General features: G+C 39.8%; 1 protein-coding gene across 2 annotated transcripts in view; it reads right to left on the bottom strand.

Moving 5' to 3' along the window:
- Positions 1 to 22,254, bottom strand: part of LOC149297974 (zinc finger and BTB domain-containing protein 16-like) — a 61,271-nt gene that overhangs the window by 5,659 nt on the left and 33,358 nt on the right. Inside the window, exons 2-3 of one of the 2 annotated variants that reach the window (XM_089487947.1) lie at positions 21,154 to 21,251; positions 9,668 to 9,754 (exon numbers count right to left, since the gene is read on the bottom strand). In XM_089487947.1, the coding sequence (XP_089344073.1) occupies positions 9,668 to 9,754; positions 21,154 to 21,251 (185 nt within the window). The remainder of the gene's footprint in view (positions 1 to 9,667; positions 9,755 to 21,153; positions 21,252 to 22,254) is intronic. The other variant, XM_089487948.1, reaches the window with a different exon arrangement.

The following is a 22,254-nucleotide window of genomic DNA, read 5'->3' on the forward strand; positions in this document are numbered from 1 at the left end:
AAACATAAGTAATTCCACTGCGAAGCGGAAATCTTGTCTGAAAACAAATATTTTATTTATTCTGAGAAACTTTGTACAACCTTGGAATACTGTTAAGAAGTCCAAGTGCTGGTGATGACACATTTGCCATACCAACCACACCATAAATCCTTTAAAAAAATGAACACAATTCAATGATTCAGAGCAAGTATTCTAAAGGTGCTAAACGTAGTTACATTTATAACTTTTGTGCAGCTAATATAAATTAGTAGTATTTATCTACCATTTCTCGTCGTTTCTTTTTTTCTGACTTACCCCTATTTACTCCAAAACACATTACAAAAAAATTGATTTTTTTGGCTTGAAGCATTTTAAATCCGAATAAAGAATATGCCTTCATTAAAGTAGATGAAAGGAGAATAAAGCATGAAATTCAGTATGTACCTAAGCATAAAAGAATTTATTATGGAAAAACACAATACATGTCATTAAAATCTGTTAAATAGCCAAGGCAGTCAAGGTATTAACACTACATAAATAGCATTTTGAATTCTCATGATGATCCCAGGGAAAATAAAGCAACTATTAAACCAAACACATTTTCAGAGAAATGGCTAAAGCTGAAGTGTTGTGTTTCAGATAGGAAGAAATAAATACTCAGGCCCAGGCCTATACATAATCACTATGAAGGTTCAATGTCTCGAGCTCTATAGTGTACAAAGCAAAGATCAGGGAAAGAAGGAACAAGAAACGTGGAAAATATGAAAGGAATCATGGAGCTTTTGTTTGAAAAGGTGGCGAGCGCTTGTGTTAGAAGTTATTGTAGAATGGATACTTGGGCGAGAACGTGGCATTCATGGTAAATGTGTGTGACAAACCAATACATAGCAACGGTGGTAACAAGTAAGAACGATGAGAATAGGATTTGTTTCAGATGAACATTACTACATCCCTTAGTATGAGTGGGTAAGATCATGAAAATTCGAGTGGGTAGGCCATATTTAAAGCCCTACATAAACATCCAAAATTTAAGGAGAGTTTGCATTATAAAATATGCACGAGAAAAAGTCGAGAATCAAGCCAAAGGAAAAAAAAAATAAACTTGAGGTGTCAAGACATAAACGAGACATACAGTATATGCTTAACTCTTACATGCTGGTGTTTTGGCCGATAAGGATATTGGCCAGTAATAAAAATATGGCAATTTCTGAGACATCAAAAATCTCTATTTCTGTATTATATATTTCTAAAGGCCTATGGCATCTGCGCCGACTGAGACCTTCCGTGCCAAATATTTACATCTCATTTCTCAAACATGCAGGCGCTGTAACATAATTCACATATTCTGAGATAACAAAAGCCAAAAAAATATATGTTGTTAAACACGTTTGACTAGCGGCTGCATTTAGGATTGGGTCCAGTAAAGACCTGTATGTGCCACTGGCAAATAAACCTGATGCTGAAAGTATAATAACCTACAGAGAAAGAACAACGATTTTTCACATAGAAACACTCTGCAAAGCACAGAGAGGCTTAGGGGACCTCAAATTAAATATTTAATAAAAAACAGTGTAAAAAAAAAATAAAAAAAAGACAGTGGCCATAAAACACACACATTCATTTAACTTTCCTCAAGGAGACCTTCAAAAACAACACAATAAGATTAATGTGGGAGGCCAATTCAAAATTTAAAATGAAAAACAAAACATTTATTTTCCTTCCAACAGTTACTTTATTCCACATTGTGAAGGAAACATAATTGCGCTAGTTGTATGCTAAATATACTATTTTCTGATGCAATTAATTGCTGCTCTCAAAACGATTTACAAGATAAAAATTACATTATCAGAGGGGGGTTCATGTTGACAATTAATGTTCGTCTTGAACTATTCACGGAGAAATTATCCAGAATTGCCTCTTTTTAGAATTGGCTATTCAGCTGGTGTGTTGTTTTTTTTTTTGCTGCTTTTTAGATAGACAAAAAAAATCCTTAAAAATTAGGATTCAATAAATAAAAATAAACACACACACACACAGGGCTTATTCATGGAACTGACATTTTAATGGCTTTTTCTCTCTTTCAGAAGAAGATTACAAATTAAGAAGCATTAAAGGACATTTTACGGAGGTTGCAAAAAGGAACGACTCGGAGTTACTGACTGCTATTCATTTCCACGGTAACCAAAATAGTGCGTGTGCGCGAGGGCTGTACTGTACGCCGAACAATAGGCCGCACGGCCACACGAAAGGACAGCAAAACCTTAATTAGAATATCAAAGGACCTGCGAACAATGAGAATAGGGAGAACTCTAGAAATTATATACACTTATGGTAAAAAAAAGTGGCCCGCTACACAACGTGTGGTACGCATATCATAGCGTCTTACTAACAGGGTAAGTCATTGGCTGCTGTTGTGTGGTTTTGGCTAGCAATTGTAAGAAATGTGCAGGCTGGAGTTGTTGTGGCTGGGCCCAATGGCGTTCCGGGTACCCCAACAGGCTCCTTAGCACATTAACAATGCAGACAGTCCAGCATTCGGGCTGAAGGGTAACTGGCCTAACTGCATATGGAGATATGTGCTTAGGCAGGACAGCCTCTGTTGCCCTTCTGAGGTGGGGTTCTGGGACACAATGCCATGTCCTGCTCCTCAGCAAGTATCTTCTCAAGATAGGGAGCAACCTAAACAAATACACCACTGGGGGGTCCTTTAGAACTCAATTCATTCTGAGAGATGCCATTGTGGAAGAGGCTGCAGTTCTGTAAACCATGTGAAACTTCTCATTTTCACCCAGCTCTTACTTACACCCAACACTTTAAGGTGCCCATTTTTAATCCTCCCTACCAAACTGGCACAACTAGTCAAAAAAAGAATTAGGACAAGTCATGGTTCTCATTAGTGTAACTGTTTCAGTAAATTGTTGACTTTTATTGTGTTTATGCCCTAGTTAAGTAGCCCATAACTCTCAGTGCCAGTAGGTCCTAAGAAAGCTAAACTGGAGTCTCCTTTCATGAGATGATTCAGATCTGTACTTTTTTGTAAATAAGTGTCTACATTGAAAGGTATGGCTTCCACAAGGATTGGCGTTAGCTATCATTTACACCAAGCTCCAATGGCGAGTAAGAATCTGGGAAAGGGGCAAGTAATGAATAGAAACTGTACCAGATGAAAGGACAAGGCTGAAGGACAGAAGAAAAGGATAATAGAGCAAATGTAAATATAAAAAAAAGAAATAAACAGGACAGTCTAGATTTGTTAAAACACTACCCTTTATAGAAATAATGTTACATTCAACAATCTTTTCGCTCACATCTTATAAGATGACAGAATGGGCCTGCAGATGATTTATTGATAAGTATGTCAATGTATCCCAAAACAACAATAATAACGCACGTTACACAGAAGTCTTTAAGGTATCTCCAAAGGGTATGAGGAAATGAAGCTTATGTGCGACTCTTATTTTCCTAGCCGCTCCAGTGAGATGTAGTTGGGATGTGCTAGCCGGCGAGAAGTCTGTGGTGTGAAGTCAGAACAGGTAATTAGTAAACATAGCGTTCCTCTGCTAGCTCATTGGCATGCGAGCCGGACGGACGGAGCCTCGTTTAAAATGCAGCCTGACGGAGCTGTGCGGGCTGCAAACCATTTGTTAGCTCCTATTGAAGAGGCTTCAGGGCCAGTGGCAATTAAACTGGAATTAGTGTTTGGAATGAGATACAGCAGATTCATACCAAAGAGGGAAGAGGGGTGGGAGTGTTTGGGAGGGGGAAGATTGACTTCTGTAGAGAACCTTCTTTTTCTTATAAATAAATAAAAAAAAAAACGCCCTCCTCCTCCTCTATCAAACTAAACGTACCGAATGGAACAAATAAAACGTATGTCAGCAGACATATGGAAGGGCATTATCTTGCATGTTGCTTTAACAGACATGGGATAAACAGATCATGCTTAAATGTATGTATAATCTAGATGTCAGAATTAATGTTAGTCAAAAAAACTAAATAGCCAGATAGTATTAATAGCCACTTTCGCTCTAAATACAACCTTCAGAACTCAGATTAAAACTGATTGTTATCCATCGATACTTTAGTATTCGGTAACACTTGAGTATAATGTTTTGTGAAATCACTACCTGCTAAGTATAGGTAAAGCTTATCTCTACGTAGCTAAATTTCCAATTGAATCATTCAGCACTACTAAAGAACATCTGTCACGTAATATTATTCAACTTCATTTATTTTACCAGCAGATTCCGTAGCAATATTACAAGGAAGGAGGCAAATGGACAACAACATTAAAACTGACAATATTCACCATTGACACGGAGAGTACAAGTTGTGGATTGAGGAAATTATGGAGAACCAACACAACTGAACGTCTCCTGAAAGACTGGTGTCAGTCAAAGATTACGCTGCAACCTGAAGCCATCCTATGATCCACTGTGTCTCAGAAGAGCTTTCCAGCATTTCATTGCATAAGTATTGAAAATCAATGGAAAATATTTAGCAGCGTTTTGGTGGCCGTGAACTAGCTTCTTACGGGAATAGAATATTTAACTAAAAGAGGCTACTTGTACATTATTAAATGTTGGTATGCAATGCCAGTACGGTGATCTTTTCAATGTATGATAAAGGTTGTAATAAAATACACTTGGTTAAGTGGAGGAAGCAAGAAGCGGAAGCCTCCTGATTTGGAACTGAGAAAAACTAAAAGAAGAAAAAAAGGAGACAAATAAAAAGGAAAAAAAAAAGCCAGCACATTTTAGGCATGTGGAGAACTTTCTTACCCCACACAATACTTGACCACTATTGGCTAGCTGAGCATGCTTAGCCAGGCTGACTAATATTGCACCACTTCTGCAAAAAGGGCCAGACTTCCAAACTACATATATTGTTAAACCCAGGGTGCTGGACCAACCTATGTCATTGTAAACCCTCTACCACGAGTTAGTTCAGGGACGTTGGATGACCTAAAGAAGGGGCAAATCATTCTCGTCAGCCTAGAGGCGCCTAGTTATGATGTCATACCCTTCCGCCCGTCTTCGCACTGGAAGAGAAGCAGGAAGGCACAGAAGAAAAATTGTTCTCTGCTGCATCCAGCAAATAGGTTATATGATACTGGAACGATTCAACAACAATACTATTAATCAGTGATCATTTCATAGGGAAACATTAACAAAGTGGGCATGTGACATAATTACTGAAAATTATATTATTATAGTTTGTAGAAAAGGCCTAGACTATCCTTCAGTCACTTACCACCAGTGTAAGCTACCGTTACTCTATGGTGGCGACTTCTATCCCCCCCCAACTTATCAGCCTTTATTAGATTGTTAGGCATTCTCTATATTGTATTCATTGCTTGCAGACGCCTCATCCTTCTTCACAAAACCTTCCTGTTAATGCTGTGTGCATAAATTGTGGCTCTAGCGATTACACAGAGACATGCAATACAAATTTTACTCTAGCAACCTAAATTAGGACCTGTTCCTCTAATGTTTGTCCACTTTCACCCTCGCTTTTTCTCAAAGTACATTGATTGTTAAATTGGGAGAACAAAGCTGCAGCTCCCTGTTGGCGTTGTTGTAGCTGTGATTTTATAATAGAGAGATAAATAACAGGGAGAAGGACGGCTCCCCATACTTCCTTAGAAAGATGTAATAACACTTGTTTGGAACCCACCCCCCATCTTCTAGTGTTAGACTAGGCTAAATTTATTCCAGAGGCCATCTGGCCAGCGTGAGCACAAAGAAATGTCCTCTGTGAATAAGAGGCCATATTTGTCACACCCCCTTCACCCTGACCTCTCCGTCCCAAGTCTTTTCAAGCAGGGACATGGCAAGGTTCATTCTGGTTTTTTTTCTCATGTCCATTGTCTGCATCCCCAATGGATAGCGACAATAGGGGCCGCCACTAACAATCACACTTGGGGCGTCCCCACGGACATCTGAATGAAGCAAGTGACAGCGAAACATTAAAGCCTTTGGCGGCAGAAGACCCTGCAACTAACTGTACCAAACAAGGTTAACACCTTCCCTGCTGCTTCCTAGGTTAAAAGGGACAGTGTCCCTTGGGGTACCGGTCCTTTTGAATGGGGGAAATAAAAAAATTAAAAAAAAACTTTTGGTACAGATGAAATAGGCCTGAGATTTAAACTGCAACTTCATAGAACAACCAGTTGAACTGGACTGGACCAACTGGTCAAATTTTGGGAAACATTTTGTGACGTTACATTAAAATTAATGAATGGCTTTCATGTTTCATATTAACGTTAAGATTCCCATGGGATGCCAGTTTGTTACACAGTATTTTATCTTTATCTTTCTTAATAAAGTTAATACTGATGCAAGAGAACATAACAGTCATTTTATGACATTATGCTCCAAAACACGAGGTTTGCATTTCTGGAAACATAAAAACATTATGCAGAAAAACTAAAATTGACATTATTCAGAAATAAAAACATGTCTCCAATTGAAGCCTACACTTAAGGGACAATAAAATACATACCTTTTGAATTTGCAGTCTTTCTGATCTAAAGTTATATGCCACAAAGTTTTTTCCAAAAAAAGCATGTTTCCTGTAATTCCATTGTTTGTTGGTCATATTACAAAAGCAACCAATGGAATGGAGTGATAAGACAGAACTTTCCTTTGATTGAGACATACCTACATTTCATAGATTGCTCCAGAATCACTATTCATACATAATCTACTCGGTCTCTGTTGCACCGTTGGCCTTCTAATTTATACAAAGACAAATATTGAGTTAGTTGTGGTCCAGCTCACCACATGGTCACTTGCTCAGCCATAATAATGAAAATGTATACATGTCAGAACATTAAAAAGGACGATTTAGTGTCCCATACAGACTCAACAGACTCTTTGTTAGAACCCCTGGAACTCTTGAGCAAGCCACCGCTGGAGCTGGCTGGTGGGGAGTATAGCATGTATGAGAAATGTAGAAAAATAATATTGTTCCTGTTTAACCATGCGTATAATAAAACATTTTTGTAAATTTGCAGCACTTTATTTTTGGCTGGATGATGCACCCAATGTAGTATTTTACTTTTGAAGATGTGTACATTGTTACTTTTGGCTATTATATGTCCTTTTACTAATAAAATAGGAGGGTAAGGAGACGAAGGGACGTTTGTGTTGGCTGCTGATCAAGCCCTCGATGTACAAGGGAAAAGGTCGTTAGGTCAGACCAAGAGCCAACTCTGTGACTGGACAAAGATTTTATAAATCAGTCCTTAAGCTAAAATTGGTCTCTTTTGTAATCCTGTGCAAAAAAAGACACACTGCCACCTAGGATCATTTTTTCAAAGTAGAATAGCTTTGTTAGATATTTTTGTACCTAATTTGCAATAGTGTCCGGTGGGTTTACAGATTCATAACATAGGATATCCTTAAAGACAAGTCCTTAAAGTTCTTGTGTCCAATGTATTTAATTATAGGACATATTGCATGTATGTACAGTGTGTCAGAGGAACATCTCGTTGGCAGGGAAGGTGATAATCAATTCACACTGTAATCTACTGTGCTGAATTATAAAATGCAAGACACTTTCATCTTCCTTTGGAGGAAGGGGGCTAACAAAGCTTTTCCTAGCGGACACAGTACAAAGACTGCTGACTCCATAATCATAAGGCTTTTGTTGGTAAGAGTTTAAAGGTCAAATCTGCCCTCTTGCTAATCCCTAACCAACAGCATTGTCACGGTAAGAATGTCTAGGTTAGTGGTTGGGAGCATTACGGAAACATCACAAAGCGGTATTTAAACTACAGTCTACCACCGTCACCTATTTTACCCAATCAATATGGTATACTCTACCACAATGGATAACACTCTTTATTATCGTCTCTGGTACACAAAAGGACAGGGGTTAATCCTCGGAACGCCATTGCGCTTTCATTTAAAGGACATTGTGTTACAGGTTATTTTGGATGGAGCTCCTCCTCTGTCAATTTTTTTGCCTAGTCTCGCTGATGAGCTCTTGGGTGCTTAGACACTAGCTTCATAAACAAAGTAACTTGGATGCACCAAAAAGTATTACATCATCATTTTTATTTGTGCACAGAGCATACACCGCCTACACTCAAGGCATGGACTGTCACACGAAGAGAGATGTTTGTTTGGTGTCTGCTTCTTATAAAAGTTTAGTTGAGCTCTTTAAAATAATTTCAATGTATACAATACAAGTTTTACGTGCTTTCAGGAAGTGCTTTCCGGACAAAAATTTGAACTGTATTCTATATAATCTATATACTTAAGTTTCTAGCTTTTGGGCTACTGATGCCCACCAAGTAATACAAGGTAGGTTGATGTTCAAGGTAACATTTGTCCAAATAATCTAGGAGTGATTACATATCACATTCCTACATTACCTGTAGAGGTTTGACATGAAATATTTAACATTATAATATGTTTTAACATGTCATTTATTGATTTAAATGGGGCCATCACATTCTGCAACGCTGTACATTGGTTAAATAAGACGTAACCAGTAGCCCGTCACATAATTTAGAGTTACGGAGCAAAAAGTGAGGAGGATCCTGCTTAAAAAGCTCGAAATTTACATATGATATCATTGTCATCAAGTTAGTCTAGAGATTGAAGGACTGCCAGGTACAATGCAGTAAGTATATATTGTATGGATATACATTTTTTTTTGTATGATCTGCACAGAAGAAGAATAGCAATAAGCAACCCTCGACAGTTTAATGAACTGCGCAGTACAACTCTCATGATGTTTAGCCAACCTACAGGTTTTAGTCCAATCTAGCTGGACTGCTAGACTTCTGGTTAGATGCACCACTAGGAAAATCATAACTGCGTTGACTACAGTGTCCGTGATAAAAATTATATAAAAAAATATATTAAAAAAAATATAGCACAAGGACAGTTGTGTAGAATGTAACATTATAAACAAAAGAAGCCACGTAATTCAGTGACCAAAATAAATAGCGTGTTTACATATAGGTGAGCATCCAATACAGTGGTTGGAGTCTTGTCACTGTGACCCGTTGTGACCTATTTTGGGCTGTCTAGGAGGTGTCTTTGGCAGGCAGCTGGCTCCTAGTGAAACCACAAGCTTCTAAAATCAGACAGTTGTATGCCAAGGTCAAGGGCAGAGACTCTCGAAGGACGGGAAATTTGTGGACATCTCTTTTATAGTTCCACAAAACTCGGCTGCAAATACATACCAGCCAAATAACACGTCTAATTTTTATTCGGTATACTGTATATTGTCAAAATATTACAGGGGCAAAATTGACAGGGCCACGGCCAAATCACTCAAATGTATAGCATCTAGACAATTGCTTATTTTAGATTATCTTAATGCCCAGCTAGAGTTAGCTTTTGTTTAACCCATGGATTGCTGTTCATTGACGGAAATGCCTTTGTACAGAGTGGGAACATCAGCTTTGTATTTCATGTCATCCAATTAGGATCTGGGTTATGCAGGATGTTTCAGTTTGACCTTTGATTTCCTTTGATCACAAAAAGCAAATGCAGGTACTATGCGCCACTGTGCTGGGACAGCGAGGGCGCAATTGATCTGTGCCCCAAACTCCTTTGAACAAGTGTAAGCCGGGGGTTAACCAGCAAAGGGTTGTATGTTCCAGGGGATGACTAGGGATGCACATGTATATCAAAGCCATGTTTAGTGAAGGAACGTTTGTACACACCTGTATGCGTCCTCCGATGAGCTTCATAGGCATCTTCTTTAGAAAACTGAGCTCCACACTGCTCACATGTATACGCCTTGGATCCGGCTAGGAGGGAAATAAACGAGAAATGTTATTAAACAAAAAAGACAATTAAAGGCAAAGGATTATGGTTTGGTGAAGAGACTAATAAACCTCCAGCATGTCAAAGGAATTTTACCTGCAGCCTAAAAATACTTTGTTCTAAAAAAAGATTTTGCTTTATCTCACTAATCACTGAAATGACCACATACTGGCCAACGCAAGGGCGTACTTGCCAAGAGGTCATGGCGACAAAAGTAGAGGTTAGTCAAGAACAAAACACGTGTCCCAAAAATCAATTCCCATAAAACTTAACTTTAGTAAATAGTAAAAATCACATTAGCAAAAATAAATATCAGATTCCAGACCCTTAACTAAAAGAATGCTGAGACAGGAACTATTTTTTACTTAGGGTTACCCCTTAAGCGTTTCCTTTACAGGGATAGAGATTTTTATTTCGGTATAAGACGACGTAAAAAAATAAGGCTTTGCGTAACGGAACTTGGAAGACATTAGCAGTAAATAATAAAAGCCAAAATTACCTACTTTGTCAATTTAAAGATTTAGTACCATAAATATAACATTTTAATCTGGTAGAAACTTACAAGTTTAACTTACTGCAATGCCAAAGTTTGAGAGCGTGATGAGTCTTAGAACAGAGTCTCAAAATCAAACAGCTGTCTACACACTGAAGAAGCTGCACAAGGTCCACCGGCCCTCTACCCCTGCTCATGACGTCTAGCATCCCCAACACATTAAGACCCTGTGGGGCAATTCATGAACCTACAACATATTTAACATTTGGAGGAAACACTACTACTATGGCTTAATGTATATGCCTGACCTATTGGCCCAAAAAAGATATTCCAAAAAACCTTTTAATGCCCAAGGACCATAGGAGGTTATGTTTGAGGTACCACAGTCACAGGTCTATCAAAAAGTCATGGTATTTGGCACTGTGAATTTCTTTGCAAGAGATCTGTCTTGTTTGGGACACATGTCCTGCAAATGAAAAGGCTCAAAATGAGATCTTAAAAATGTTTGTCAAAAGGAGCCTGGACGTGTTTCTTGAAAGCAATAATATTACAAGTTATGGATATTAGATTAATAGGGACAGAACGTTGATCCAGGGATTTATTCTGATTGCCATATTTGGAGTCGGGAAGGAATTTTCCCCCTGGTATGGGGCAATTGGCATCTGCTTCATAAGGGTTTTTTGCCTTCCTCTGGATCAACACAGTAGGGACACAATATGTATATAGGTTGAACTTGATGGACTTTGGTCTTTTTTCAACCTTATGAACTATGTTACTATGTTACTATAGTATCTACAAAAATATATTTTTAATAAAATAACTAAATTATCACATCCCACAGAATGAAGTTGAAGAGTCTCCAAAACCTTCCAAAAATTGTAATATGCTATTTACGTAAGTTTTAACCAAGTTATTTAGTTAATTTAAGTAAGGGTTTATATTTAATAATGTACCATGATTCCTTTATATTATGAATTTGACACGATCGCAGTGTAATATCTGGAGAACATATCGTGTAGGGATAGGAATACACATCATACGTAAAACTGAGAGCCAGAAGGGACTGTTCCTTGAAATCCAGGACACCAAGAATGTATGTTTTGTTACATTTATATATTCTTATCATTTTTATACTATGTCATCATATTAATATATTAGACATTAAGTCTTGTTTAATTTAACTTCTTCAGTGTTTATTTTTTTATTTTAAAGCCACGGTCATTTTGCTAACAAGATCCGCATGATCGCTCTGAAGAGGAAGAACATCATGTTCCAAAACACTTCTTCTGAAATAATAAAAAATAAATAAAAACATGAAAAGAAAAAAAACTCCAGCGCTGGGAGGACAATGAGTACAGACATCGCTTGCTTTATGGCAGGCTCTTTGTACAGTCTTATTTACAGTACTCCTTATCAGGACAGGAACAGCCCCTGCTTGCCAAATTCAAATAGCTAGAGTACTTTGTGTTCCCTGCGCCTTTTTTTTTTGTTTAATATCATTGTCAACAACACAAGCAGGGGAGGAGATCTCCACTAGAAGAGAGAGCGAGAGAGCGAGAGAGCGAGAGAGTCTATACAGCCGCAATCTGTAGACAACAGCCTTTAATTCATTGTTGGCAGCAGCTAAAAAGCAGTTAACCTATTGGCTCAGGATGATTGGAGATTTAATCCTGCCACATTTTAAAAGCCACAGATCACCTATTTTCTAAGCAAAAAGTGTTTTATTCTATGGTAATTAGCAAGGGTATTATTTTATTTGAAAAGAACATATATTAGCAGACAAGTCTCTGATTTCTTCGACGCAAAAAATTGGGCTATCGTTGTTTCAAACAGATGCATGGGTTGACATGGTAGTGCAAAAACACTTGTGCATCAATGTTTAGGAGGGACACCCATCTTTAGGAGGGACACCCATGTTTAGGTGGGACATGTTCGCACCCCCACCGATGTTCCTCTTTTTCTAGGTATGTATCTATCATAGTGTTCCACAGAATGTGCCACAATATATCAAAGCCTTTATCCACATCCCTAAAGTGGGGTTCTTTGAGAAGAATTTAGCAGATATATTCTACTAGTTTACTTTGATCACTTGATAAAACAAATGTATATTGACATATTAGTCCGAGAGAAAAACACGCCAAAGTGGATAGCCCTTATAGAGTCAACATTGAAAAAGATGCAAACGCTACACAAGCTTTTAGGACCTAAGAAGACACAGATTGAGACTGTGCAGGCCCAATAAACGGTATCGGTTTTGACTAAAGACTCAGTAGATGGCGTACTTTATGATTAAAGACCATGTCTTGGTTGGTCGGTTAGGCCAAGGAAATATGGACAAGCTAAAATAAGGATGTCTCAAGAAAAAGATATCAAACATATAGACATCCAAATAACGTTTATATAAAATGAAAAAATGTAAATCAAGACTGGCATTTGAAACCTACAACAACACTTGCCAGATGTGCATTAAGATTCTGCGGACTCTTATACAATGGGTCACCAGGAGGAGATATTTCAAGGGATATTGAATCATTTAACCGATAGAAAACGGGCATTAAGAAGCAAAATGTACTTTTTCTGTACACATGCCAAATTTATATTTTACAACCTTTGGGGCTCATCAGAAAACAGTTTACGTCTCTTAAATTTCAAGGAAACAGCAACTGCATGAGGATGCTTGATACAGAACCGGCAGTCACGCAGTTAAAACGTTGGACGTGTTTATTTCGGACAGTGCGGCAGACTGAGGTGTCCTGCCAAGCGCTGGCTATTTATGAGTGAACCTTATGATGCACTGTCACACACATCCCTAAATATATTAAACAGAGAGATTTACTGCTGGGACAGGAGCCAAAGACCAGGTACAAATTGTCCCAACCTGCCACGCCATGCCAGCCCGTTAGCAGCTGTGGGAGGTCGTAATCCGTATTAACTGGGAAAGGGATGCATTTTCTTTTCGTGAATAGGGTGTCAATCAGGTGACATAAGTTATTGGCAGCTCCAATGCCTGGTGACATCAGACAACATCCTAAAATACTTACCCTGATCCCTCAATATGAGTTTGGAGATGACAATTATAGGAACAACGTTGGACTTTTAGTGTAGAGTATTTTAATATAAAAAATATTTTTTCATGGTACCGTTCCATCTCTTAGCTGTAAGTCTGCCTTAAATACCTTTTTGCAAATGTCCAATACAGACACTCTTGCTTCAACAGCTACCAAAATAAATACAGTGTCCACCTGAGCTGCCCCCCAGAGCCTGATCCATTAACCTGCACCTGCCCCCCCGCAGCTTGTTCCTTTAACCTGCACCTGAAGCTGCCCCCCAGAGCCTGTTCATCTAACCTGCCCCTGATGCTAGCTGCACCCCCCCACAAGAGCCTGTTCCTTTAACCTGCACATGTAGCCCCCAAAGCCTGTCACCTCTAACCTGCCCCTAAAGCTGCTCCAACCCCTCCACAAACGGCAGTAACACGTGTGGCCAGTAGGCCGCGCCGCAGAATCCATACATAGGACTTCACCCACAGTCATGTTTATTGTTGGTTTAATTAGAGTAGTGGGTGGACGAGTACCATTGTGTGTGTCTTTTATCATGTAAAACATTGCATGTATGTGTTCTATACATTGAGTAGAGTGTATATATTTCACAAACATATACCACTCAAAAACTAAGGTATTTGAATATTTATATAAACTGTATGAATATGTACATGGTGAATACATTTGAAGTACATTTGCTAAAAAAATAAATAAAAACAAACGCACTTTTGATTTAAAGTCCCTGATCCCAACGCATTCCTTTAATTTGGTATAATAATATTCTATTTTGATCCATGAATTTCAAGTCTTAAAAAAGCAAAATAAAAACCAAAACCCACAAACACAATGATTGCACAACTGCATCTTACACAGAGACAGATACACACACAGAAATCCATAATGGCCCCCGGCTTCATTCCAATCTATTTTCTGCTCAGCTGGCTTTAAATGAAGTTATTATGACTCATTAAAAGAGCCGCAAGCCTGTGGAAGTCTGCCAATTACAATTTTAAATTTATCTTGTTCTTTGGGGTTTGCAACACAGCTTCCACACCTCTAGATTTCTACTACACACCCCAAATAAATCGACACCTGTGTGAATCTCACCCTCGGCTCACCTAAGGACCTACTACTTAACCACATCCCAGCGGAGCGGAACAGACAATGCAACAGATCATTACATTTGTCCATATGTTGTGCTAACATTGATACTGTAATTATTCAACAGCAGTTATTTGAATAACATTTTATTAGTCACTGGTATTTTTATTATCTTTTATTTGTATAGCGCCAACAATTTACGCAGCGCTTTAGACAACACCTAAATTCAGGGTGTATGACAAGTCTGGAATTGACAGACTAAGACAAACCGATACATTAGGTAGAGAGGGTAGTAGGGTAACTATATGGATCATGGGATCATGCAGATCCAAATACATACAAAAAAAGGTCCAGTCAATGCTGCACCCACTGTGACCTCTTCGCCACGCGATCCAGCTGTTGATCTGAATCACTCTGAATCCCAATGATGCCCATGGCCAGTGAAAGACACTCCGGATCCTGTCGGATAAGGGGGTACGGGCTGGCTGTGGTTCCACAACTGTTTAGGACTCCGGGACTTTGTTATACCCTTGGCATGCATCAACCTACTCTTCGTTATGTAGAGAAATACCCTTTAATTCTCTGCTCAGGGGTCTACCACGCCACCTACCCTTCTAGGCAACAAAATAAAGCATTATTTCTGTTAAAATGGATAATGCCAGTAACTATAGCTGTATAACTACACTGTAAAAGTCACATTGAAGCCAATGCAGTATTTAACACACAGGCCAGACTAAGTTTGTGGATGATACGGAGATCTGTACGATGGTATGGCAACCACTTAGTCTGCTGCATTTCATATATATATATTACCTATTACTAGGCAGGTCAGCGCATGTTTGAGTAGGGCTTAAAGCTCAACCATTCCCTCTGGCCTTTTGGACATGGCACAAACCTTTCTCACTATTGCTATTAAACTGTCCTCCTGCCTCGGAGTACTTTGGGTCCTGGAGATACCTGGCAGACAACTATCTTCTTCAATAGACACTTTGGAAAATCTACTCCCTGTTGGTTAGGGATTCCAGATGAATCCTTCAAATGGGAACAGGCTACAAAAAACACGTTACAGGGCTTGGATGACTTTAATAAGCCAATGCCACGTAGATACTCAATACGTTTAAGGAGAACATCGGGGTTGTCTTCTTGACGGTGAAGAACAAATGGTGCAACCAGGATAACCTTTAGCTTTTATTCAGCCCATGAGTGACTGAAAGGTAAAGAACATTGTGCTTCCCCCTGAACTGAACGTCTGCCATTACAGTCTATGTCCGGTCAATCACCATCATCATTATTTAAAAATATATATTTTTAAATGTTCAACCGAAATATTTAGACATTTGCTATCATTTGTATCTTATCTATATTCTGGTCAGTTTTGCTGCCTGCATGATACAAAACAATGAGAGCAAGAGCGAGCCCCATGAACTCCTATTCATTAAGCTATTTTGTTATAGCTTCCGTATAAAACCTTATTAGCAGTTTTGTCCAGTAGCGTTTCATATTTCGACTAATAAAGTAATTTTGTGTTTTAATATTTAAACCGCAATTTAGAAATGTTAAGTTGGGAGCTATTAGACGGCACGGTGTAAAACGCGCGCGTGCCTCGTAGAACGGTGCTGTACGATTTGAGCGTAGAAGCCGCTCTAACCGCTGGATGTTCTCCGTGTAGAGAGACGGAACAATGCAGGATTGAGCAGTCTGTGTTCTGCTCTGAAAGCACAGTGTGTACTGTACATCGCAGAAAAACTCCAAGCAGCCTCTAGACACAGGCTGCTTCCATCCGCCATCAAAACACTTTGTCTTGCATACAAAAATAAGACCCAGAGCTGTATGGAATACAAAATAAGCCCATTACAGTACGGGAGGGAGGAGGAGGGGGACACGAAGAGGCGCTACTTAGCAACAACGCAGAGATTTAAGGCGAGCTGCCTGTTGGGCATGCGATAAACATTAGTAGCGGGAAAGCTTTTGCAGTACCTGGGACAACTGATGCGTTAACCTCTTAGCTGCCAGGAGCGGGAGATTGTCACGCATCGAAAAACGTCTACTCCAAAACGGAGATATTTGTTTATTGCGCATCAGACGTACCCAAGCACACACTTCCAACGACTCGGCTTAAATTCTTAATTTCTTTATAAGAATCCACAGACCAGGAACGATCGGACTCTATACAAGAGTATGGAAACATGTCGGGATACACACGAGTTAAGCAATTGGGTGACTTTGTCACTTAACTTCACGAAACAAATAGTCACTCCAAAACATAACTCACTGGTTTTCACGCACTTTTTAGCGCCATAATAACAAGAAAGGATAACAGGAAAATGACATTTAAGATATACATATATACATACATACATACATACATACATACACATACATATATTATTGTCATTTTTTTGGGGGGTGGGGTAAGAACACTAAAAAGAACACCAGTTTTCTGTTTATATTGACTGTGCTAATTCCATTCTGGATTTTCATAGAAAGGCAAGGTAACGGCTAAAAGTAGTGGGCATTGCAATGTATTTAAATGAACGGGAACAAACACCTTCTACAGTACCAAGTAGTACCCTATTCAAGGTTAATAGAGAGATGAAAAGTCAAGGCGTAAACAGAGCTACAGAGAACAAGGAGTATGAAGGAGCGTTTAAATAAATGATAAAACCACAGCAACAGACATAAAAAGAGACGCAATAAAAGCAGGGACCCCGACCCACCCTCTCCGCAGGTTAGGCCAACCCTCTGCCATATTACTTTGTAAAATATGTCTTGCAAGATCCGTGCCAGAACAGGAGCTCAAACCACACCGAGCCTCGTTTGGGCTGTCAGGGCACGAATAAAATAATACAGGGCAAGGAGGAGGAAGGGAAGGGGGGGGGGAATGTATTTTTCATCAGACTGTGTATAATTTATAAACAGCATTAAATAGTTTGCGCTGTCACCCCCTCCTCCCTGTGTGTGTCCCTCCTCTGTATCAGGGTTGGACGGCACTCAAGCCTGCATTAATTTCGGCTCTGGGTACAGTGTGTTCTTGGATTCACATCTGCGAGTGATCATAAACGCTGTGGAATGCTGGCAGAACATCCAGACCTGCCAGCGCGCCCATGACATCACTCTGGGAAAAGGCTGGGGGTGCCGGCCCGAGGCCAGGATTTGGCCTGGAGCGGTGTACGAATGGCGAGCACCCCCACTAACATGTCATTATAGAAACACACGTTCAGTACGTTTGCAGAGAATCCTCGTAAAAATGACACCGAGCAGCTTTGCTTTGTAATGTATTGTATATGGTAACAAAATGTGTTCGGAAAGGAGCACCATTTACACTAAATACTTTGAGTAATAAAAAATGTCCTGATGAAAGTCTAATAAATAGACTGAAACGTTGATTAGAAAACTGCAGTTTCTGGAGTGATTATTTAAATAAGTCCCTGGAGTGCCGGTAACTATTTTTGGATGTTTTATACTTTGAGTAATAGCTATACTGAAGAGCTTACAATTTAGCTGGCAACAAGAAGAGGTTAAGCGTTGCCAAACCCATCTCACACACCAACCACTACCACGGTGCCGATTTTAAGTTCGTCTCATAGCATAGAAGTTTTATATAAATCCATTATGACCTCCATATTGACTCACAGGTGAATAAAGCACAGTCGTCGTCCCTTCTCTTTGCTGACAGGTAATGAAAGTCTCTCCTATATTAAGCCAAACAGGAGCAGAAGAGTTAAAGCCGGGTAGGACAGGGTGCGTAGGGGGGGATTTATTTAGTTCGGGAAAACACAACACTCGCAGTGTCTGTGCACCCAACATGAGCAAATACAATGTACCCAGCACCGTGGTATAACAACACCGGACAATCGGGACATTATGCCTGCGGCAGACGGGTGCCAAGGAAGAGTAACACAGTGTACTCAGTGTAAGGGCTGGCGAGGGAAGCGGTGATAGAGCTTCCTTCAATTTGTTTACTTCTTAATAGTAATGTGGCTTTTAAAAGTAGAGACGGCTGTCATCCCTGCGCACGGATTGGCTTTTTCACGCGATAAAGTAGATCTAGATAACAACTGGACAAGAACTCCGCAAAACTCTGGATGCAAAGAGGCAACCTGCGCATGAGCAGCTGGAAAGTCATCCAGCATTTCAATGGTCTAGTTAACCATTTCTTTTAAAACCATCCAAACAAGAGACATAAGCTCAGACTACTCCCTTTGCTTGATTGTAAATACCGTATTTGCTCGATTATAAGACGAGGTTTTTTCCAGAGCAAATGCTCTGAAAAATACCCCTCGTCTTATAATCAGGGTCGTCTTATAATCAGACCTCAAATAGGTCTGATTATGAGACTAAGATCCAGATCCCCCGCAGCGATGCAGAGGACCTGGATCCTCCTGTGTTAATCCCCCCCCCCCCCAATTTACCGGTGCTTCTGAGTCCCCGGTGCTTAGTCCGGGCTGCGTGTAGAGCTCTACGCGATACAATCGCGTAGAGCTCTACACGCTGCCCGGACTAAGCACCGGGGACTCAGAAGCACCGGTAAGTTGGAGGGGGGGGCATAACACAGGAGGATGCAGGGGACCTGCATCCTCCTGTGTTATGCCCCCTCCAACGTACCGGTGCTTCTGAGTCCCCGGTGCTTAGAGCTCTACGCGATTCGCGTGGAGCTCTACATGCTGCCCGGACTAAGCACCTGGGGCTCAGATGCAGGGGACCTGGACCCTCCTGTGTTATGCGCCCCCCCCAACTTAGAAGCACCGGTAAGTTTGGAGGAGGGAGGGGGAGTGTTAAATGTGGGTTTGAGGCATTTCTGGAGGCAGAGTGCTCTGTGAAATGCCTTTTAACCCCTTTAATGCCACTCTGCCTCCTGAAATGCCTTAAACCTCCCTATATGCCACTCTTCCCCATAATATGCCTTTTAACCCTCTAAGTGCCAGAGTGGCATATAGGGTTAAAAGGCATATCATGGGGCACAGTGGCATATAGGGTTAAAAGGCATATTATGGGGCACTGTGGCATTTAGAGGGTTAAAAGGCATATCATGGGGCACAGTGGCATATAGGGGGTATAAGGCACTTCTGGGGCAGATGTGCATAACTGGGGACAGGTTGGAAAATAGAAGGAAATAAAACCAAAATATTTTTCTCAAGCATAGCTTTTATTAAAAAAAGTGTTTAAATGAATTAACATTTACTGGTAAAACTTTTTTCCTATAGGGTCGTCTTATATTCAGGCTTTTTCTTTTTTTCCTAAATTAATATTAAGATTTGGGGGGTCGTCTTATAATCAGGGTCGTCTTATAATCGAGCAAATACGGTAACTTGAAGCACCTTGCCTGTCTTGTCCCGGGGACTTGCCCAATGCCCTTCTATGCTCATTTGTATCTGTGTGTTGGTTTCTAACAGCAAAGTGTTCTACGGAGAGACTTGGCTCTGATGGACGGAAAGATAAGAATGGCAAATTCTGACACACTGGATTATTTTATCTCCATATAAGCAACAATCAAACCTAAACCATACGCAGATATCCCCTATACAAAAATAAAAACTACATTGCCTTGAGTTATTTAAGATCTATAATAATACACAGGCCCCAGTATGCATGCATACACACACACACACACACATCTCGCATAGTGATTATTTGAATGGACACTTTAAAAACATTGCTCCGGATGAGTTGTTTCTTTACTCCAACTCCGGGTTACATTAGAGCGAGGAGGAAAATAGAAAAAGCATGTATCTGTAATTGTGCATGATGATACACTTGGCTCTCAGCACTGTACATACTGTACCAGAGTTCTGGCAGGATCCCAGGGAGGGCACCGTGCCAGCAGCACAATAACAAACCCAAACCACCAACTAAAAAAATAAATAGATTAGGGAGGAGAAAGACAGGGCAGGCTTATAGAGAGATGAGACAGCGGGAGAGAGATGAGAGACGCACACAGACAAGACAAAGAGACAGCAGTAAAGAGACTAGTACACAGAGGAACGAGAGGACAAAGATATAGAGATGGACAGAAGACAGAGGACCACAGCAAAAGAGAAACACAGGGAGAGGGAGACAAGCAGTGGAAATACACACTAAAGGGTCAAGGTGTGAGAAAGACTATAATACAGGGTAACAAAGAAATAAAAAAAATGATGAGAGAACGAGTATGAAAAAAGGAGTCTGCCGCAGGAAGTGAATTTTAACTTAAAGCCTGTCAGTGCCTGGAGAGCCTCCCTTTACAAGAGGAGACCCATAGACCGGTTTTACACTGTTTGGGAGATCTAATATCTAAAGCCTGCTTGTTAGGGTTAGGCAACGACAGGTTTAAGTGATGACTTCCACAAGTCTTGTAATAGACACCTGTGTCCTTGCGCAGAATGTTGCCCTATCCCTGCCTCACTTTTCAAACAAACAAAAAAGTAGAGATCGGCACCATATACCCTCCCACCTGCGGGACTGACTTTTCTTCAAGAAAAACTATGCGAGCATTAAACGGACGGAGATCCGAAGGGCGCGAGGATGTTGGGATTTACCTTTTACGATATTTAACCTTGAGGCTCATCTTGGATCAACTCTATCCTTTGTGAATGGACACCCAGTAGAGACCGGTGTGGTAGTTTAGGCAAACAGACAGACATATATTGACAAAGTACAACTGTGGACAGGTTGCAGATATGGATACAAAGTTATGAGTGACACAGAGTCTCGGTCAAACACGCATAACACTGTGTGCTCAGCATCTGCTCTGTAGGTACATCAAACTTACCTGAATGAGCCAGCAAGTGCATTCTAAGTCTCAAACTGTCAAGGAACCTCTTTCCGCAGAGTTCGCAACCATACGTCTTCATTCCACTGTGCAGCTTCCTGCAGGATCAACAGAAGAGACACCACAGTATTAGCCTTAAGTTACATTTGACACTTTCCCCAAATTTCCCCTATTTCACATATGAGATGTCTAAATTTTATTACTCAAAATCATTTTGACCGATTCCAAAATACTAAGTTCTAAAAGAAAACACTTGGTAGAAAGTAGGTCACGGTTGTACTATGAACCAGACAAAAGATAATGAATTAGATCTTTGTAAATACACACACACACCGCTGAGAAAGTAACCAGATTGTTGGTGGTATAATCAAAAGCGAAAACATAATGACAATAAAAGATATTTGACTACAAGAACGATCCTTTTAAAGCAGTAACATTTTTAAGTTAGAAAGTAATAAAAACGGCTCCCAGTGTTTCAAAACATCATGTACTTTACTTCAAGGGAAAATACTGGCAACTGGTGATATAAATTCCTGCATCACTGCCAGACATTGCTAAAACTTCCGAAGGTTTCGAAAAAAAAATAAAAAAAAAGGAAATAAAAAATAAATCTGTCCTTCAACGCAACTTTCAGTAGATGTTATTGTTAAAGCTTGTAAAAGAGAAGTCGATTCGCGTATACCACCAACATTCTAATAATTAATACATACTTTCTTCCCTCTAATATTACTCCTTTTCTTTAAATCCTTAAATAATCAGGCTATTAATAGGTCTTGGCAAAAACAAGATGCCTGAAGCCAAAATATTTTTTTCAGGGTCAAATACCTTGTGGATAAAAAAAAAATGGGTTAAAGCATTACAAGTATAACAAAATAGTTTGAGGCCTTGTTTGCGAGTTGCAACTTCCTAAAAGATCATCCATTTCACTTTCTGAAAGGCGATAAAGTTCTTCTGTAGGAAATACATCTCTGGTCCTTTATCACCGAAGGTGTCAACCCAGAAACTTGGGTTCCTATCCAAGAACATGAATAATTGAAAGTCTACAAGCTGTACAGCGTCTTCTAGGTTTGAAAGGTGTCTTATGGTAGAAGAGCTGTTTAA

Source organism: Sceloporus occidentalis, unplaced genomic scaffold (assembly GCF_023333645.1).
Source record: "Sceloporus occidentalis isolate IW3139 unplaced genomic scaffold, rSceOcc1.0.p SCAF_35, whole genome shotgun sequence".
NCBI lineage: Eukaryota > Metazoa > Chordata > Lepidosauria > Squamata > Phrynosomatidae > Sceloporus > Sceloporus occidentalis.